General features: G+C 41.7%; 3 protein-coding genes and 1 long non-coding RNA gene across 7 annotated transcripts in view; 3 read left to right on the top strand and 1 right to left on the bottom strand.

Annotated features, from left to right (window-relative positions):
* LOC133404095 (protein AF-17-like) overlaps positions 1-3,645 on the top strand; it is a 29,649-nt gene extending 26,004 nt beyond the window's left edge. For 3 of the 4 annotated variants that reach the window (XM_061679710.1, XM_061679709.1, XM_061679707.1), the window contains 2 exons: positions 2-211; positions 305-3,645. In XM_061679710.1, coding sequence (XP_061535694.1) covers positions 2-211; positions 305-340 — 246 coding nt within the window. In that variant the 3' untranslated portion in view covers positions 341-3,645. Of the gene's footprint in view, position 1; positions 212-304 lie in introns of those variants that run through there. The other variant, XR_009768782.1, reaches the window with a different exon arrangement.
* A 3,951-nt stretch (positions 3,646-7,596) lies between these two features.
* On the top strand, positions 7,597-12,227 carry LOC133404519 (CDGSH iron-sulfur domain-containing protein 3, mitochondrial-like). The gene is made up of 3 exons (XM_061680475.1): positions 7,597-7,903; positions 8,458-8,574; positions 11,426-12,227. The coding sequence occupies exons 1-3, from the start codon at positions 7,811-7,813 to the stop codon at positions 11,603-11,605; spliced, it is 390 nt and encodes a 129-aa protein (XP_061536459.1). The 5' UTR covers positions 7,597-7,810; the 3' UTR covers positions 11,606-12,227.
* Positions 12,228-12,476: 249 nt separating this feature from the next.
* On the bottom strand, positions 12,477-20,603 carry LOC133404517 (polycomb group RING finger protein 2-like). Its single transcript, XM_061680473.1, has 9 exons — positions 20,520-20,603; positions 19,751-19,878; positions 19,053-19,149; positions 18,918-18,973; positions 18,693-18,822; positions 17,330-17,369; positions 17,117-17,215; positions 15,440-15,520; positions 12,477-13,138 (listed from the first exon to the last, which is right to left on the bottom strand). Exons 2-9 carry the CDS (start codon positions 19,866-19,868, stop codon positions 12,761-12,763), a joined length of 999 nt encoding a protein of 332 aa, XP_061536457.1. The 5' UTR covers positions 19,869-19,878; positions 20,520-20,603; the 3' UTR covers positions 12,477-12,760.
* Positions 18,133-19,058, top strand: LOC133404520 (uncharacterized). Its single transcript, XR_009768841.1, has 3 exons — positions 18,133-18,318; positions 18,428-18,568; positions 18,708-19,058. It is a non-coding gene; the product is annotated as an uncharacterized LOC133404520 (long non-coding RNA).
* Positions 20,604-20,832: the final 229 nt, after the last annotated feature.

Consider the following 20,832-nt stretch of genomic DNA (forward strand, 5'->3'; position numbering starts at 1 on the left):
GGAGCAGAGGGCAGTCGTTTGCCAGATGCTTCAGCAGCAGAGGCAGAGGGAGCTGCAGCGCCTCACACTGGCAGGAGCCCTCACGTCCACGACAAATTCCCCCATATTGGCCCAGTCCCCCAACCTGCTGTCCTCAGCAACTTCCTGCCCCCTGCAGGGCAGCCAGGGGGGAAACCTCTTTGGCCGACAGGAAGGCCCCCTTCAAAAGCCTGTGAGTGGTACTGCAAGTGTTCCATTATTTGCTTACTCTCTATTCTTCTTCTGTTTTTTGTTTTTTTTTATTATTTATTTTGTCATTTTTCAGGCTGCAGGAGAGAAGGGCGGAGACAAGAATGGATAAAACCCCCAATGTTACAACACCATCTCAAATGAAGATATTGATCATAACTCTGAGGAATGACTGACGTCAACTCACATGACATGAGGACAGCATTTCTACTCTGTCATCTTTAATGAATGTACAACAGGATGGACTTGAGGGTGAGGTTTTTGTGCATGGAAGTTGTTTTTATCAGAGGTTCTTTAATGTTTTTACACAGGCAGCTTTTCAGAGAGCACAAATACAGTGGTCTCTTCTTAAATTGCACTAATTTGTTAGGTAGACCAACGGGCCTGCTTATTATGTGGACACTCTTTACTCGTCCTGACAGGTGTGGTCTTGTTTCTTGTTTTGAAGTATAATCTCAAGCACTGATCTTTAATGAATCCTTTCCGTAGATTTTCACATTCAGACTGTTGGGAATTAATGAAAGAATGTCATCCACTTGTGAGCCACCTCACACATTTGTCTTCCTGTAAATGTTTTCTTCCCTTTGCGTTCGCCACGCCCACATTATTTCCAGGCATTTGCTTTATGCTTAATAAAAAGCTAAATTTAATATCGTCTATCACACGAGTGACTTGCTGTGTTGACTCCTGACGGGGCAAGCCGAAAGTCACAACAACAAGGTGGTCAGTGGCATTGCAATTACCTCAAAATTTTGTACCATCATTTTCTACTCTGTTGTGTGGGTTCCATTTTGTGATAACTCCTTTTACTACTTATACAGGATATAAATGGCCACCGAAAATTTTGTCTTCAACCATGTTAAAGCTATTTACTGATGTTTAAATATCCACAATTGCGTATTGGTCCCTACAACTGGCATTGCATCTATTCAAAACCAGAAAAGTTTATCTATCTATCTAATTGCTGTCGAGATTAAGAGGATGAAACCAAACATTTAGAAGTTGTTAGTGAGTTGTTCTTTTTCCTAAGTGTGCACTTTGCGTTAGTAGTCGAATTAGCTATTTAGTCATCAACACAAAAGATGCTCAGTAACTTCAAGAGACTTGATTTTTTTTTTTTTTTTTTTGAGAATCAGCACATTTTATATATATATATATATATATATATATATATATATATATATATATATACAGTATATATTTCTGTTCAACATTCTTTTCACGTCTGAGAACTCGCTGTTCTTTTAGCAATACTGGATAGATAATGCCTTAATGTTGGTAGTCTTTTTTTTCCATTGGGGATACATGGAGAGTTACTGAAAAGGCACTCATCCTAAACCCATTTATACATTTTATAGATAATTTCATCAAACGGAATGTGTGAATAACCTGATAGTGATAACTATAGTGTCATTTTTTTACTGTATAAGTTTTGTGTTCAGATACGATGTTCTTGAGTTGTATGTGCTTCAGAGATGTGAGAGAAAAGTACGAAATGGAAATCTTACAATGAAGCCTGCACAGTAGTGTCCTCGCAAAGGATGTAAACTATAATGAAAATGCTGTCACGATAGTGTGTTATTTGTGGTGTTACCTGCTCTGAGGATGGTGAAATGAGATGCAGTGGACCCTTATTGGTTACTGGCGCTTCCATTCACGGCATTGGCTGATGGAAAGCTTATTTTCCCCTACTACCGTAATTTCTCGTGTATAATGTGCATTTTTCCCCCCAAAAAATTGTCAAAAGTCAATAGTGCGCATTATACATAGGTATAGGGGCAAATGGAGAAAAAACTTTCACATTTTATAAATGTATGCCGCCATCTAGTGGTTATGAAAAAGCTGTACACTTTAATTCCAAAATGCCACCGCCACCTAGTGGTTATAAAAAAGGTGTAGCCTACACTTTCATTCCAATATGACAGGGTACACCCCATATGACTGCATATATGTACATTTGTGCTGATAAGTTTACATACACTGGCAGAATTTAAAAATAAAAAAATGTTTTTAATAATGACTGATGACTGAACAACAACCATCATTAATTTCTTTATGGTTATGTTATGTTTAATGTTAATGCTTTTCTGAAATGCTTGACCGTTTAATTTGAATCCCATTAAAATACAATTAAATGTGTTTCACCTGGTCCTTCATGTTTTCTTTAAAGAATTGTACCCATCTTACAAATTCTGCCTGGGTAATCAAAAATATGAGCACAACTGTGTGTTTTCTCAGTCACTAAATAAAACTAGGGCTGTGAATTTAAGAGCATATAATATAAGAGCAAGTAAATTAAAACAAAAATGATTAAGTGTGCAAACCAAGTGCTTAACTTCAGAAGAATTATTTGAAAAAAAACTAACAAAATACAGATAATACTAAATGTTTTGATCATATGGGTAGAAGCAAAATCATGCATTGTAAAAATGCATTATACATAGGTAGAAGGGCTCTCCAGAATTTTGAGGTCAATTTAGGGGGTGCTTATTATGCATGGGTATGCATTTTACACGGGAAATTACGGTATATGTTGCCATGTGATTCTTCCATTCTTTTGATCACAAATTCATAGGAGGAAGGGATTTTTTAATGTTTTCTCCTTTTTTCTGTAGCAATATTGTCACGGGTCTTGTTTTCTCACCTCTTCAATTTGAAATATCGTCTGCCCTATGTGATATCTTGAGTGCTAGTTATTTTTGTCTGTAGATGTCAGAAAACAACTTAAAACAGCTCACTAGGAGGTGATTAAATACTGTAGCAATGACAGAATGGGAATGTTTTATTATGTTGATTGAAAAAAAATATGAGCCAACTTTTAACATTAAAAGTGGGACGTCTACAATTTACCAAGTATGTGTGAAGTCCTGAGAAGACTGTCCAATGAAGGTTTTGTTTTCTTTCCCATGTTGCACTGGGGCATTGTAAGCCCAATTTGTTCAATCTATTTTTATTTGATTATAAGTTGTCCATTTCTTTGTGCAAGACATGTTCTTTAAAGCTTTGAAGTTTGGGTAACCAAGATAATCCATGTTATGAATGTCGTACTGTGTATCTTCAGTGTTACATTAGAGCACCCATCTCATAGTGAGGTTTGATGGAGAGTTACTTGTTAGAATAAGAATTGCATATAATGCAGTGGTTTCTCAAATATATCAATAATTACGAAGTTATAACTATGCATGATTTTAAATGCATTATTCCCTAGCAAAGAAATGTTTTTATTAAATGAGCACCTAAAGCACCTAAGGACAAGGTTGTTGGCTTTGTAGAGCATATTTGCCTGAGAGAATTGATCAAAAAATGAATTTGACAATATTCAGATTAAATCCCTGTAAAGTATTTTGATATTTTTGTGTGTAAAATTAAATGATGGATGAGTACAGTTTTGTTTTGTCAATAAATGTATTTTACTGATTTGTTTTACATGTTCTCTTGAATGACTTCTCTGTTACAGTTGAAACACAAAGGCTATGCTGTACTTTTCTGGCACAACATATGTAATAATGTGCTTATTACTTGACCACATACTGTAGCTTCGGACCTGTCTGCAGTTTCCTACTTTTAAGATCTCTGAGAAAATGTTGATCCATAAGACAACTGCATACAGCTATGTTTAGCCTTGTTAATCCTTTAATGAAGGATGCACAATTGTTGCTTTCCGGTTTATACTTACTTTTTTGTTAGCATAAGTTACTACAGTTACACAGTAAGTTACCACTTAAGTATACGTAAGTAAATTTTGCAGGTATCTGTATTTGAGTAATTATATTTCGAATGACTTTCTACTTAAGCTCCCGACATTTGAAACTTTCTACTCCTTTGTAAAGATAGGCTTAATTGTTACCTTTTTCAAACTCTGCGGCTGATGACACAATGTAAAAAAGACGGAAACAGAGAGGTTGACTGAGTGAAACATTGGGGACTTAAGGTGGGAAAAAAAACGGGGACAGCAGCGACACAGAGGACCGTGCATCAGATACTATTGGCAACGTCAGCAGATACAGAGACGCAAGATATTCCCTATCCATGGCCTTATTTAAGCGAATTGATGTTTGCTTCAAGAACAATGTGTGGGAAATGTGTTGTGTCTTGTGCTACAATACATTAAAAAAAAAAAAAAGATTTAAATAAACACCAGCTTCTGGCATTCAAAAATTCTCTGTCTAATCTAAAAATTATTATTATTATGTAATTAGTATCTTGGCGGCACGGTGAACGACTGGTTAGCACATATGCTTCACAGTTCTGAGGACCCGGGTTCAAATCTGGCCTCGCCTGTGTGGAGTTTGCATGTTCTCCCCGTGCCTGCGAGGGTTTTCTCCGGGTACTCCGGTTTCCTCCCACACGCCAAAAACATGCATTGTAGGTTAATAGAAGACTCTAAATTGTCCGTAGGTGTGAATGTGAGTGAGAATGGTTGTGCCCTGTGATTGGCTGGCGACCAGTTCAGGGTGTACCCCGCCTCTCGCCCGAAGTCAGCTGCGATGGGCGCCAGCCCACCCGTGACCCAAGTGAGGATAAGCGGCTCAGAATATGAATGGATGGATGGATATCTTAAGGTAATTTAGCATTGTTGTTATTCAGTTTTTTAGAAAATCATGTTGTTTTGATAGCATACAAGTGTGAGACAATACTAGCTCTTGGTTTAAAAAAAAAAAAAAAAAAAAGGCTATTATCAAAATGGGGATTTTATTGTGTGTTATGTAACTGACAATAAAACATTATTTTTACTTTTATTACTTTTCATACATTATATACACACACACCTATATATATATATATATACACACACAGACACACACACTATACTGCCAAAAGCATTCACTCATGTGCCTTGACTCATTATTTTAAGTGATATCTCATTCTAAATCCATATAGTTTAATAAGCTGTTGGTCTACCCTTTGCTGCTATAACAGCTTTAACTCTTGTAAGGAAGGCTTTGAACAAAATTTAGGTGTCCGTTTATGGCAATTGTAGCTCATTCTTCCAGGAGCATATTTTTAAGGTCACACACTCATGTTGGATGGAGAAGGCCTGGCTCTCAGGCTCCACTCTAATTCATCCCAAAGGTGCTCTATCGGGTCAAGCTCAGGCAAGTCAAGTTCATCCACACCAAACGCTCTCATCTGTCATAGTGTGTGCCCTGCAGTTCCCCTTTTGAAGCTCAGATGGCGCTTTCTGTCTCGCCCTTCCCTCTCTCTCTCCTCTCCCTGGCAATCAGCACCTGCTATCAATCAGCACTCATCACTGCTTGCATATAAACCTGCCAGTCTTGAAATCAGTGCCAGAGTATCGACGTAATCTGTGGTACGCAGGTCAATGTTCATGACTCCTTGTAAATGATCTCGATCACTCGCAACCGTACTTACCCCCTTGTGTTCTTCATCTCCAGTGCTCATCCGTGTCTTCCGCCTTACTGACTGTTCCAGCCACGCTGCCAAGCTACTCCACTTTCCCATGCTTCCGCTTCCTACACCTTCCATTCTTTTCCTTTCGGCTTGTCCCATTAGGGGTCGCCACAGCGCATCATCCTTTTCCATGTAAGCCTATCTCCTGCATCCTCCTCTTCCCTCACGACATCCATCAACCTTCTCTTTGGTCTTCCTCTCGCTCTCTTGCCTGGCAGCTCCATCCTCATCATCCTTCTACCAATATACTCGCTATTTCTCCTCTGGATGTGTCCCAACCATCGAAGTCTGCTCTCTCTAATTTTGTCTCCAAAACATCGAACCTAGGCTGTCCTTCCACCTGCTCCCTACTTTCACTGCAGATCACAATGTCATCGGCAAACATCATGGTCCACGGGGATTCCAGTCTAACCTCATCTGTCAGCCTATCCCTCACCACTGCACACTTGCCTCTTCTACTCTCCCTTCTCTCTCATTTTCCACATTCATCAACTCCTCGAAGTATACTTTCCATCTAGCTAGCACACTACTGGCACCAGTCAACATATTTCCATCTCTATCCTTAATCACCCTAACCTGCTGCATGCACATCCTTCCCATCTCTATCCCTCTGTCTGGCGAGCCTGTATAGATCCTTTTGTCCTTCTTTAGTGTCCAACCTGCTATACATGTCATCATATGCCTCTTGTTTGGCCTTTGCCCCCCTCGACCCTTGCCCTGTGTCGCATCTCAATGTATTCTCTTCGCCTCTCCTCGGTCCTCTCAGTGTCCCACTTCTTCTTAGCTAACCTTCTTCCTTGTATGATTTCCTGTACTGTGAGGTTCCACCACCAAGTCTCCTCCTCTCCTTTTCTGCCAGAAGATACACCAAGTACTCTCCTGCCTGCCTCTCTTATCACCTTGGCTGCACTCGTCCAGTCTTCTGGAAGCTCCTCTTGTCCACCGAGAGCGTGCCTCACCACTTCCCGAAAAGCTGCACAACACTCGTCCTGTCTCAGCTTCCACCACATGGTTCTCACACACCACCATCCTATGCTGTCTAGCCAGACTCTCCCCTACCACTACCTTACAGTCGGTAACCTCCTTCAGATGACATCGTCTGCACAAGATGTAATCCACCTGCGTGCTTCTACCTCCACTCTTGTAGGTCACCCTATGTTCCTGCCTCTTCTGGAAAAAAGTGTTCACCTCATCCTGTTTACAATTAGTGCTTTGTCTTTTGTCTTTGTTTCTCTCTCCCCTTTAGAAACGTTGTTCTGTTTGACTCTGATTCTCAAGAAACTTCAATTATAAAACCAAGAAACCACAGCTGAAGCTTAAAAACTCCACTGTGACACAGTAAAACTGTTCCGGCATAAAAGGGATACAGATCTTCCATTCTGCTTGACCTAACAGCACAAAAAAAAAAAAAAAATGCCAGAGAGGAGGTCAGAGTGCCGGTACACCTGGCCGAGCGTTGTCCCCAGCCCTCCCCCCACTAACCAATGAATTATGCATTAAAACTGGAGGACCGGCAAGAGCAGTGAAGACGTGGGGGAAGTGCGACCAGACCGGAAACCAGCACAGCATGCTCGGTGTGTGGAAATTGGAAAACAATTTTAAGTAAACATGAAGAATGAGATAACAATGACCGTTGCTCAGTTTGAGGCTACACAATTCGCGATTTAGTATTCTCGCTTCGTCGAGAACTGCACAACTTTAACTTCTTTTGTTCCCAAGCCGAAACGAAAAGCAAAGCGTGTCAACTTGAATGCGCCACTTGATCTTAACCATGTCCGCGCTTCTTTCCGCTGCCAGTCTCAGGCACGACTCCATCAACCAATCAAATTAGTGGGCGTTCCACTCCGGAACATAATACATTCTGCCTTCTGATTGGCTGGTTGTTTTGACGCTTGATTTTGACGTAAGCCTATGAGCGACCCATCCTTCCCTGCAGCTTGGTCAAATTGACACAGCTGATCGCAAGCGAGTCCAAGTTCCTGTGTCATTTTTATTCTTTTTTTATTTTTTAGTTTTTTGCCTATGTATTTATTTATTTTTTTTTCATGTTGATGTCACTGTGTTGAGCGGCTCAGACAGAGAAGCAGCTGTTGTCATTTCAGGTTGAGTCTTGGCAACGGCGTAGATTGAGCGAAAGGAAAAGATTTTGACTTGCTGTGGCAAGATTTCAATGGACAAAATGAGCAGCCTGGTGGCCAAATTACATCACCTCTGGATTACTTCCATTTTGAAACAATCTCGGATGACAACTATGCAATCCAAGGTAAACTAAACTCTGCCCTTGTGTTATCCCTGCGTTACTTAAACTAATTGCGTTTTCTCGACGTATAGTAGGCAAGATGACGTAAATATTTTGACTTCTGACGTCGTTTCAAGCGGCACTCTTTGAAGTTGTACCCTTTATTTTTGTTTTTAATGATCCTAAATCAACATATGAATAATAGTGTGTTGCATTCAAGTGCCCCAGTGAGCATGCATGCATGGACAATAGAGCAACTAAATATCATTCAGCAATCAGCAGTGATTCATTGTTGTTGTTGTTGTTGTTTTTCAATATACACTTTTCCCCCATAAGTTATATTGTTAAACACATTCAAATGCAAATAGCATGTATTGCTTGAGATTTTAAATTTGCCCTCACAAGGCCAGCAAGCTGGGCCTCGGTGATGACGTCGGCATTTTCCCCCGTCCAAAGTCAGCAGGGATAGGCTCCACCTCACGCGTGATCCCTAATGAGAACAAACTGGATAGAAATGAGATGGATGGGGGTGTTTTAAAAGTGTTGTCAATAAACGAAGTGTGTACAACTGTCATCAGGTCCATCTCTCGACAATCCCTCCTGAGCCGGTCATCCCCTCTAAGAAACCTTTCAAAGTGGATCTTGTTGGTGGAAAGCGTTATTCGTGGTGCACCTGTGGGCACAGCAAAAAACAGGTACAGCTATGTATAACCGCAATACATGTACTGTACACTCTCTTTGCATTATTCATTGGGTACATGTACAATTATAATGCTGTTAAGGCTCGTGGAGAAGACGAGGTAATAAAATGAAACCCTTTGCAAAAACAATACTGCTGAGCTTTGTCCCCATCGGAGAGGTATTGTTTTAATTTATACTATGATTATTGTTGATGGTCACTGATCTGGTGTAGTGGTGCATTCGCCTCACTTCGGTACCGGCAGCGTGGGTTCAGTTCCCACTCAGTGACGGTGTGAATGTGAGTGCGAATGTTTGTCTGTGTCTATATGTTCCCTGCGACTGACTGGTGGCCACTTCAGGGTGTAGTCCGCCTTTCACCCCAAGTCGGCTTTGATAGGCTCCAGCACAGTTTTATAAAACTGGGTCACTCGAGAGAATCGAATTTTTTTTTTTTTTTAAACATAAAGAGCTGGTATCAGAGGCATCGATATTTATAAATTCCTCCACAGGGGACCAGTGCAAGTCTCGCCGCTGTCGCCGCTTATGGTGCACCCTTCGACGGCTACAGAGGTGCGTTATCGTGCTAAATTTCAAAGGAGGGCAAATTGTCCTGTCGGGGTGGCTTTTAGTCATAATGCCGCCTCAGATGCTGCCTCTGTGCAGCCTGTGAAAGCTGTGCGTGTGTGCGTCTTTCACTGGAAAGGAGCTGCGAGGGAAGTAAGTAGTGTATTTGATTGACAGCTGAAAGGTCTGGGGATTTTCAGAGCGCTCAGTGATACGCACACACAGGAGAATGTCTCGATTCTTGACCATTTTGAAGACTGATTTTGCATACTTTGCGATTAATTTTTTCTTAACAAGACTCTTTTCTGTGATGTGTCAATTGTACAAGAGATTTCTCGGGTTGGTTTGGTTGCACTTTAAGTTGCTCACTTTAGCCTACGGTAGTGGGTGTGAAGTACAAACCCCATTTCCAATTAATTGGGTATGTTGTGTAAAATGTAAATGGAAACAAAGTTTTGCCAATTCTTTTCAACCTATATTAAATTGAATATACTAAAAATATTTTTAATGTTAAGAATTATAATTGTGGCGGCACGGTGGCCGACTGGTTAGAGCGTCAGCCTCACAGTTCTGAGGACCCGGTTTCAATCTCCGGCCCCGCCTGTGTGGAGTTTGCATGTTCTCCCCGTGCCTGTGTGGGTTTTCTCCGGGCACTCCGGTTTCCTCCCACATCCCAAAAAACATGCATTAATTGGATAGTCTAAATTGCCCATAGGTGTGACTGTGAGTGCATATGGTTGTTTGTTTGTATGTGCCCTGCGATTGGCTGGCAACCAGTTCAGGGTGTACCCCGCCTCCTGCCCGATGACAGCTGGGATAGGCTCCAGTACGCCCGCGACCCTAGTGAGGAGAAGCGGCTCAGAAGATGGATGGATGGATGGATGGATGCATTATAATTGTTTTTTTTGGTTTTGTTTTGGTTTTTTTTGTGCAAATTCATCATTTTGAATTTGAAGTTTGCAACAGGTTTTAAAAAAGCTGGGACAGGGTCATGTTTACCACTGTGTTACATAACCTTTTCTAAACAACACTCATTAAGCATTTGAGAACCGAGAACACTTAATTGTTGAAGCTTTGTAGGTGGAATTCTTTGTCATTCTTGCTTGATGTACAACTTAAGTTGCTCAACAGCCCAGGATCGCCGTTGTCTTATTTTGTGCTTCTTAACGTACCACGCATTTTCAATGGCAGACAGGTCTGGACTACTGGCAGGCCAATCTTGTACTCGCACTCTTTTGCTACAAAGCCACACTGTTATACCATATGCAGATGTGGCTTGGCATTGTCTTGCTGAAATAAACAGGGACATCCCTGAAAAGACATTGCTTGGCTGGCAGCATTTGTTGCCCCAAAAGCTCAATGTACCTTTCACCATTAATGGTGCCTTCACTGATGTGTAAATTACCCATACCATTACAGATGCTGGCTTTTGAACTTTGTGCTGATAACAATCCGGATGGTCCTTTTCCTCGTTGACCCGGAGGAGACGTCTATGATTTCCAAAAACAATTTGAAATGTGGACTCGTCAGACCACAGCACACTTTTCCACTTTACGTCAGGTGCGCTCGGGCCCAGAGAAGCTGGCAGCGTTTCTGCGTGCTGTTGATACTGTATGTGGCTTACGCTTGGCTTGGTCAAGTTTTAACTTGCATTTGTAGATGTAGCGACAAATTGTGTTAACTGACTATGGTTTTCTGAAGTGTTCCTCAGCCCAAGTGGGGATATCCTTTTTACATTGATGCCTGAGGGTTCGAAGGTCATGCGCGGGCATTCAATGTTGGTTTTCGGGTTGCCGCTTATATGCAGATTTCTCCAGATTTTCTGAATCTTTTGATATTATGGACCGTAGATGATGAAATCCCTAAATTCCTTCCAATTTTACTTTGAGAAATATCCTTAAACTGTTTGTACTATTTGCTCACGCAGTTGTTAACAAAGTGGTGAACCTCGCCCAATCCTTGCTTGTGAACAACTCAACCGATCGGGGATGCTCCTTTTATTCCCAATCAATACACTCACCTGTTTCCAATTAACCTGTGGAATGTTCTCAAGAATTATTATTATTTTTTGTAATCATTCCTCCACTTTTCCAGTATTTTGTTGCAGGCATCAAATTCAAAATGATAGAATATTTACACACACACAAAAAACTTTCATCACTTTGGACATTAAATGTCTTTGCAGTGTATTCAATTGCATATAGGTTGAAAAGGATTTGCAAAGCATTCTTTTTGTTTTACGCATCGCATCTTCATTGGAATTGTGGTGTATAGCGCATTGGGTATTTATGATTATTGCAGCCTTTCTGTGATGGAGCACACAAGACCAAAGCCCAGGGCCTGTCCCCATTACGCTTCGTCCCAGAGAAAGATGCTACAGTTTGGTTGTGTGGCTGCAAATACACAAACAACCCACCATACTGTGATGGCACGCACAAGCAGGACTTCATCACATCTGCCCCGCTGCATGAGCAGAACTGACAGTTAAAACGTGTCTCGCTTCGAAAAGGGCGAAGTATCTAACTTCACTGGAGCTTTAGAACAAATATGGCCTGTGGTTGTATAGGCAGAACATATTGTACCCACTAGTGTTTCAACTGTTTGAATCCCGTAAGTTGACACGCCTCTACAAAATTTGTGTTATTGAGTGTGATAGAACAGTTAACTAAATAAGTGGTTTCCTATTGGAAGCTTATCACTGTTCTTTCGATAAATCATGTATAATAAATGTCTTTAAAAAAACTGCCAGCATTGAACTTTATTTCACAGTATGCTTCACAACCTCCTGATGTTCTCAGGAAATGATTAATTGGGACACTTTGTTCAAAAAACCTAGAAAGTAAACATTTTATTGACCTAAAGCATGCACATGGCTGATTTTATTTTTTTTAAAGCATTGTTGTTGTTTTTTTTGTTGGAACGGAAACGAGGAATGCTGTATTTTATGAAACACCATACATGGCCGTGTATTCAAATCCCTTTTGAGTTCTTACAGACATTTACGACAAAAGTACAGTTGTCTGACACACACACACACACACAGGCGAGTGCTTAGAAAAGTGTGAAAGCGTCTCATGGTGGCAAATACTTGTTGGTTTTTTAACTGTGGTCAGAAAAATGGAAAGTGCATCGACAGTTTTTGTCATGAACGTGTGTTACCGGATGAGTGAGTCCTTGCTTATACTGGGCCCTTCTACAGCAGTTATTAAATGACAAGGCAAGAATTGCTCTTTACCTTTTGTATGGAAATGTTGCAGTGATTTTTCACTATCACTGCAACGCGCTCCTGCATTTAAATTCTACAGAAGATAAAGTACGAATTGAACGGTGGAAATGAAACAACCACTGCATATACAATACAAAATGATTACGTCTTGTATAAAAGATAGGTTTATACATATGTATGCACACATGCCCACACTCGATACATACTGTACAGTTCGTATGTGTGCACTGTTCTAGTCTAGCGCACACACACACACACACACTCACACACACATTTGGCTGCACACTTCAGTCTGTCATGGTGAAATATGAAAACTGTCTCGTCCAAAAGAAGGCTCCAGTTAGTATTTTTGCTCTGTCGAAAGAAGGGAGCAATCCAAACACTGTCCTCCCTGTTGTTATGCACAGATATTAGGTCGTAGGAGGCAAACCGCTTTTTTCCACTCCCCTGGCCTCCTCTTTGCAGGGTGCCGAGCTTGTGCCGTTGACGGTCACCTTCCGAGCGGAGGCTCCCTGTTTGGAGGAGAGAGCGTGTCGCTGAGTGTTGTTGGGCACAGTGGTACCATTGGAGTTCTGGATGGCGGGAGAAAGGTGAGGCGCAGGGCTGGATTGTGTGGAGGCTCGGGGTATCTGGGCCGAAGCCGGACTGTGGACTTTGTCGCTTTGTGAGTCGCTCTCTGAGGTCGGGCTGGTGTTGATACCATCAGAGTGGCCCTGGACTGCAGACTGGGATGGCCTCCTACGCTTCCTTGTGGGTTTGACCAGGTACTGCAGGGGAATGGGTCCCGTCTGCACACAGGTACACAACATACGTTTGCTCCATTCAGGAATTCTGGGAGGTAGGAAATATGGCACTTGGAACTAAAGCGGTCCAATGAAAATATTTCTAGTTGTAGAAAAACTAAAGTTTTTTTTGTTGTTTTTTTTTTAAGTTTGTTAAAAGACTGTTTGAATGTTGTCTATTTATTTAACATTTTCCAAATAGCTTAAATCAAAAACCTACATATTAATTTCCATGTAAGACATTTGATGTTAAATTGCAGTATAACCAATAAAAAATAAATAAACCTGATTAGTATTCACCTTTCTTGTGTGCTGTCAGAGCAAAACCATTTAAGCGAAGTTGACATTTGCATGGTCTTGCGAGTTAAAAAGCTGTATTCCATTGAATTTGAATTCCCACTATCTTGAAATGTAGCACTATACACTGCAACGTGACTTTCTGCATGGGGTTTGGTGGGGGGGAAATCCTACAATTCACTTCCTCTTCAGTTTTTGGGAGTAATAGCTACCCAGAGACTTTAACATACACTCACCCAATATACTGCATTTTTACATTTGAGGTCGTGTCGCAACCATTTTTGCCCTGTGATTGGCTGGCGACCACTTAAGGGTGTACCCCGCCTCTCGCCCTAAGATAGCTGGGATAGGCTCCAGCACGCCCGCGACCCGTGTGAAGATAAGCGGTACAGAAAATTGGATGGATGTAATTTGTCGTAAGTGGGCCAGCACAGTGGAATTTGTGTTCAGCATGTCTGCTTGAGGTTCTCTGTTTGAATCTCAGCCTGTGTGGAGTTTGCGTGTTCTCCCCATGCTTGTGTAGGTTTTCTCCCGAGTAAATTGCCCATAGGTTTAAATGTGAGTGTGAAGGTTTTTTTGTCTATACAGTATGCCCTGCGAATGAGTAGAGTAAGACCGGCATTGGAAAAGGATGGCTAAATACATACAGGTACATTAAATTAAAAAAAACAAAAAAAATGGGGTAAGAGAAATAGTGAATTGGTCCTCAACGTTTTGCTTGTAATTTTACTGCCACAATAGTGGCCTTCATGTACATGTACCTTCATGTACCAATTAAACTCTATACCAAGCGCTCCAATGAACAGCTACCACATAACAATTACATAACTGTCCATGAAAGTTATTCTCAAATGGCAAGTTACTTTGAGCCTGGAATGGATGGCTGATTTAAAAAAAATGGCTGAAATTCCAATACTCTTAAGGTGAACCTTGACATGTAAATGCGAATCACACTGTGCTGGAGGCAACAACACGAAATGTGTCATTTCACAATTACTTATTTTCCTCACAGTACAGTGGAACCTCGATAGAATGGACAAATAAGGGTGGGTGGGGGGCATCCGTTATAGCCCATTGTCCGGTGCATTGAAGCTTTTTCTCTTGTTTTTGTGACCATATGCACCCATATTCCTGTACAGTACAAAATAGTTTTGTACTTTTTTTCGTGGCCTAAAACAACTAGTACAGTACACAGTTATTGTAAATAAATAGAAAAAAGCTTGAAAATGTTTGAAAAGTTTCAAAATGTATCCAAACTTACCGCTGGTGTGCTTTATGGAGACATTGTTGACATGCTTGTCATTGGGAAGTTGCGTTCGTGAGCCCTGACGAATAAGTGCTTCCTAGTTCCAACTCTGTTGTCACACATGAACGACTTCACCAAAAAAAAAAACAAAAAAAAAAAAAACTTTTGACTGTACCAAAAAAGAAGGTGTCAGACTCCAGAGACTTGTGTGTTATATTCCTCTTTGCGTTAACACCACAGCTAGACGTGAGCTCTCTCTGCGGAGCAGAGCACTATGCTAGCTACATATGCTATTTTAATAACCATACCCATAACCATCATGGCAGCCATGTGGAAATGTTGCCACATTCAACATGGCCGCAACACAGGCACGTCTTGTTAATTGGATCTCGTCATTGGTGATCTACGACTTGGAAACACATGTCTGCCAGTCTCTGCACCACAGCTCCAGTAAACAACAGCAACGATTCTGGAACTGACAGACTTTGTCAACTGCAGTTTAAGTGACAAATGGACACTATTGTTGGTCACACTGTTCAGTTCCAAAGGTCCGTTTTATCCGATATCAGTTGTACCGGGGTCCGTTTTATCAAGGTTCAACTGTACATTCTTTTTAATTTACTGATGAAAGGTCAAAATACCCAGACCACCTCTTGTTAGTTCTGTTGAATAAGCATTTTTATTGTATTTTTTTTATACCAGCTGGTGCACATCTAACTCAGTCAATAAAATGCAAAGTATAATGAGCGCTGCCACTCACTCACCCGTCTCCACTCATAGAAGTAGGCAATATCCATTAGTGTGTAGTAGTCTTTTAGAGGTTCATCGCCATACAACACCTCTACCTGTAAACAAACACGTTATGCAACATAAGCTCCCGACCATTGCACAATATTAAGGTCACTCAATGAAAAAGTTGTGCGGCAGTTATACAGCATTCATTAGAATTTTAATCACCTACTATTGTACAGTAGATGCATTTAATTATTGTTGACTTGTCCTATGAATTTTGACAGCTACATTATTTGTTAGTAGTAAATACATAAGGTTTAGCAGAGCTGCCAACCTATAAAAATTCACGACCAGAACAATTTGTCCAAATTTGTCTGAATTTGCATATTTTCAATATGTTGTCAAGAAAATTTACATGCGACACTCATGATCAAAATCGTTATAAGAAATTACGGCTTCAATAGTTCTCATTTTCATGTTTTTATTGCATCCACCTTGTAATAGTGGACGCAGTTGCAGCCTGAACGCGGTGTCCTGTGTAGAGGTGTATTATTTTATATTTAGATTATATTTTTATATTTAGATCTCTAAACACCTATTAATTGGGCTGTTATTTTGTTGCTCAACGTTGGGTTACCCGCCACCAAAACGAGGTTCCAGACAAGACCTACGTTGAGTGTGTTGTTTCACAAAATCACTTATTCCGATGTTTTGCACTGACACTGGACACAAAGAGAACTTTCGCCTCCCCGGCTGGGCTTAATAATATAGCGTGCGGCAAGTAGCTGTTCAATGTGGACGCGCCGGTAATATCAGACGCTGGATTATTTTTTCTCCCCCGGGAAAATCAATGTTACGGCCGTAACGAGTCAACGTTCAGTGATTTCCGTCACAAAATACGAACGTTCCGTAACATTTGGCAGCTCTGGTATAGTGATGTAGATTTACATTTTTATTTGAAAACGCCATAGTTCCATGAAAAATCCTGGAAAAACATGGAATTGGAAAAACTATTGGGCATAGTAATGTGTTAACCAACAAAATTTGTCTGGATTATACATTTTTACTAGTTTTGTGTGTACTAATGCTGCGCACGACTCTGTACAGTTGAGTTGTCCCATAGGCATTTCCTATGAATTGGCAAGTTCATATGATGGAAAGGTTACAGACATAGCTGATATGATATGGCACAGCCATTTTTAATAATTAAAGCAATCTTATATTCAGGTAACAGAGTAAAGGTGATTTTAGGAGACGGGACAGCCCACTGGACAAGGGAGATAAATTAGCTTTCCGCTAATCTGTCTTTTCCACCAATGCAGACTGACCTCTGGTGCTCCATAATACATCACATCCATACAGCAAGGAAGTGCTTATGCATTGTTTAACAGTACTGAAAATGATACCTTCAGGCATTCCGCTCCAGTTGATCAGGCATTATTCCAAATTTGCGGGTGTATCAGAACAGACGATGAAATACAGATGTTTCGCGTAGGCCACCGTATGTTTCAAGGTTACTGAAGTGGATACATGTAGCGCTGTATTTTTCAATCATACATTGAAAAGGATATTGCTCTCAAGTCATAATCAGGCCTTTTCTTCCCAGATTACTCTTTACTTTCAAATCTATGTTCTATGATTTGACAGGAGGAATTAGCAGCATTGGATACATTATTCATCACGTGGTTGTATGTCATGTGTGTGATTACCCTATAGTTGCTGGGTATATCCATCTTACTTCTGAGGAACTTTGCTAAGTGCATGACGGACATGGCTGCAGGGCACTGCAGGAAGCGTTTACCGTTGGCCTGAGAACAAAGCACAAATCCAGGGTGAGGACCATAAAAACAACAACATCATCAAAACGGGATTTCGGCTCTGACTTCACTAATCCTTATCTCTAAAGTCAAACCAGGTTTTACCTTGTCTCCATCCACCTCTGCACGCTGCCTCTCATTAGTTCTGCAGGCAAATACAGAAAATCAGAGGGTATAGCGTGAATGTTGAACTACTAGCACCTTACCATGGCTACAGAAGGTAAACAAAAGGTTTTAGAAAAAATATGTAAACCACACCAATAAACTACACCATATACAATTCAATAAAAAAAATATTTGGGGGGGGTCATTGTTTTGTATTATTTGGAATTGCCGTGTTGGCCAGGACATTCTTGTAAAGGAGATTTTTAATCTCAATAAGGGTTTCCTGGTTAAATAAATTCAAAGAAATAAAATCTGTTCGGGGGAATATTAAAAAAGTACAATGATAATCAATCCTATAATATCGCCACTTGGTATTGTTCCTTTCAAATATGTCTGATAGGCTGATGCCCATACATTTTCAACTGGATTTAAGCCTGTTCTACGCTTAACTATTTTGGCCACCTCAAACAAACGTGGTAGTGGTAAATCTCAGTGAGCCGAAAGTGGAGCAAAGATGAAAGATGACATCTTTCCTTACGCTAAACCAAACAATACACATCATGAAATGACGTGAACATCCCAGCATCCGCGGAGCCACTATCATCAGCGCCAAACAAAAAGGGGACCACTACCATGGTCTGCCAATCCAGAGGCACCGTCCCTGATGTCCATATGCGATGTGCCAGAGGTGTGTCAACCTCGACAGCCCCACAACATCCAGAGCCTTTCGGAACTCCAGAGTAGAAGACAGTCCAACCCCTCTCGAGAGGAAGAGTTCTGGAGCCCAAACTGTGCCTCGAGGTGAGTCCAACTTAATCGAGTTGAAACCTCTCAACCTCACACAAAGGCTCGGGCTCCTTCCTTGTCAGACAGGTGACGTGCCACATCCCTCGAGCCAGCTTCCGTAGCTGGGAATCAGCCCGCCAAGGTCCCCCGCCTCCCACATCGCATCTGATCCGCTTCCCCCTCCCACAAGTGGTGAGCCCATGGTACGGAACGAGTGTGATTCCCTTCAGCTGCTTAGAGCACTGCTAGCCCAGGCTGGCCGCTTTTCACGAGCCAGGAACATAAGCACACTTTTCTATTCTCCTTTTTTAGCTTTGGTTCACACACCACTATGGCAAGCACCAGATTTCGCCTCACAGTCCGCATGTCAACAACCTGAAGTGTTTTCCAGACCGTCACAATAACAGCATGTGTTGATGCCTGAAATTCACTCCATCGCAGCCAAGATTCAAGGTATGGTTTTTTTCAATTGAATGGTCTTGATTTGAATTCATTAATAGGCCAAATAAGACGTGTCAATAATATTTTGTCATCTTCAACTTCATTTTGAAAGAAAAAAACCAAAAGCTGCACTAACTTGTTTCTCTCATAGAACTGTATCGACAGACTGATGATTTCATCTTCGGCAATGTTAAACGTCTCCACCACTTCCCCTGGTTCCAGAACACGATTCTCTGAGTAGAAATCTCTCCTCCGTTTCATCTCATCTGCGAGAAGTCGATAACAACAAGCTTGAGCAATGACATCAAGGAGTTTTCTGTTACAAAGGTGCTTTGTGACATGAAAATAGGGGCAGTCTTACCTTTGAATAACCCCGGAACGAGCTTATATACTATGTCTTGTAGAGTTTTGTCCGCTCTAAATGGAAAAAAAACAAAATTTGGAGTAACAAATGTTAATGAATGAATGATAGTAAATGTGATCCTTGCTTGCTTACCTGATGCTGAGCTGTGGACATGTCTTGTGAACCTGGACGTCGCATCGAGGGCAGAACTTGTTTGTCTCCAAAAAGGCAACGATGCATGTTTTACAAACTACACAGAGGGACACAACACAGGCAATCACTATTAAATAAAACTTTTTTTTTTGGGTTTTACGACACTAGTTACCGTTGCTATGGCAGCTTTGGTCCCTGAACTAGTTTCGCAAGTCGGAATGTGCCGGAGTCTGTCAATAACCTATCTGAACGCAGCAGTAAATAATTGCCTGGAAAACACTTCTAGGCCAGAAATGTAAAACAATCAAATGGAAAACCAGCAAGGGCGGCCATAAGTGAGCGTGCGTTCTTCTGCCGCGCGATGGTGTTACGCCGCTGCTCAACCGCGTTCATTGCGTTCGTAACCTTGCAACAGACAACTCAAAACTCACAATTATTTGGATTTTGACGTGTTTGTAACAGTACGTGAGGCCTCAACGTGAGACAAAAATGATCCAACTTTTTCTTTCAGCCATTCAATATAGTTTGAAAGACAATGAGCTTATTATTCTAACCTGACTCTTTTGTGGAACAGTTTATACTCTAGGTATGCGGCATCACGAATAATTGCAGGATTCCCAGTGGGATACATTGCGGTCAAATAAACTTGGCTTGTTCATCGACTAGTAACATAGAGGTCAATAGGGGATTGTACTTACAGGAGTGGAGGCATTCTACAATGGTCGTGGCATCAACCAAGTAACCGGCGCACAGGGGACAAGTCAGATGTGAATTCAGATCTGTGATTTTAATCTTATTGGGCTGCATTTTGTCCATGTGGGTTGATCTGCAAGAGGGGGACAAAACGAAACACGGCATTGTTGTTGTTGTTGTTGTTTTAAATCACAGGTAGGGTACATCAAGGTTCTCGCGCTTCATGAAACTGAATTGTCCGTCATATTGTCAGTAAGAGCCCGTCCCTCTGCAGTCAGTCCTTGGGACAGACGAGCCGCAACAAAGAGAGCCGATGGCCGTCCAAATGACGGCAAAGACATTGGAGCGATAAACGAAGCTTTGTCACAGTGAGGCGTGCAGCCCGTGAAGGTAGCCGACTACTGAATAGCTCCAGTGTGGCCTCCTCTTAGGGCATCAGCTTCGCCGTCGGGCCGGAGCACCAACAAAGAGGGAGTCCATTTGTGCACAGCTCCGCCGTTCGAGCGAGCGGCACGACGGAACACGTCGGGAGGGGGGAGGGGGGGGGGGGGAAACAAACCAAAAACCAAAACAAACCCAAAAAAAAAAAAAAAAAGCGCCTACACTAAGAGGGTGCAGAGCCTCAGAAAAGCCCACTGGTGCACAAAGCAGCCATCTTAAATTCACTGACAGGGCTCGTATGGGGAGGCGAACAAGAGAGGCTCCAAATGTGACACCGTGCAGAGGGAATGCGCCGCCACGCACGAAAATCAGCTGGCCGAGCTTCATTCGTACCTGATTTGACATCGGACTCTTCCTTCTCCTCCCAGCGAGGTTCGTAGCACTTGGATACAATTTGCAGCAGCGCCAGAAAATGGCTTTTTTTTTTTTTTTTTTTTTTTTTCCCCAGCCCCGTCAGAGGACTGCCCATTTTGTATCACGTGATATTATTTTGTCGCCTCGTTGACGGGGCACACGGGCTGTCCACTCCGCGGCCAACCCGCGCGGGCCGCTCGCTGTCGGTGGAAAACCCTCCGGTTGGCTTTTTTCATGCTTTATTACTGTCACAAAAGAAAAAAAAAAAAAAAAACAACAACAACAACAACCT

This window comes from Phycodurus eques, chromosome 6 (genome assembly GCF_024500275.1).
Source record: "Phycodurus eques isolate BA_2022a chromosome 6, UOR_Pequ_1.1, whole genome shotgun sequence".
NCBI classification, from domain to species: domain Eukaryota; kingdom Metazoa; phylum Chordata; class Actinopteri; order Syngnathiformes; family Syngnathidae; genus Phycodurus; species Phycodurus eques.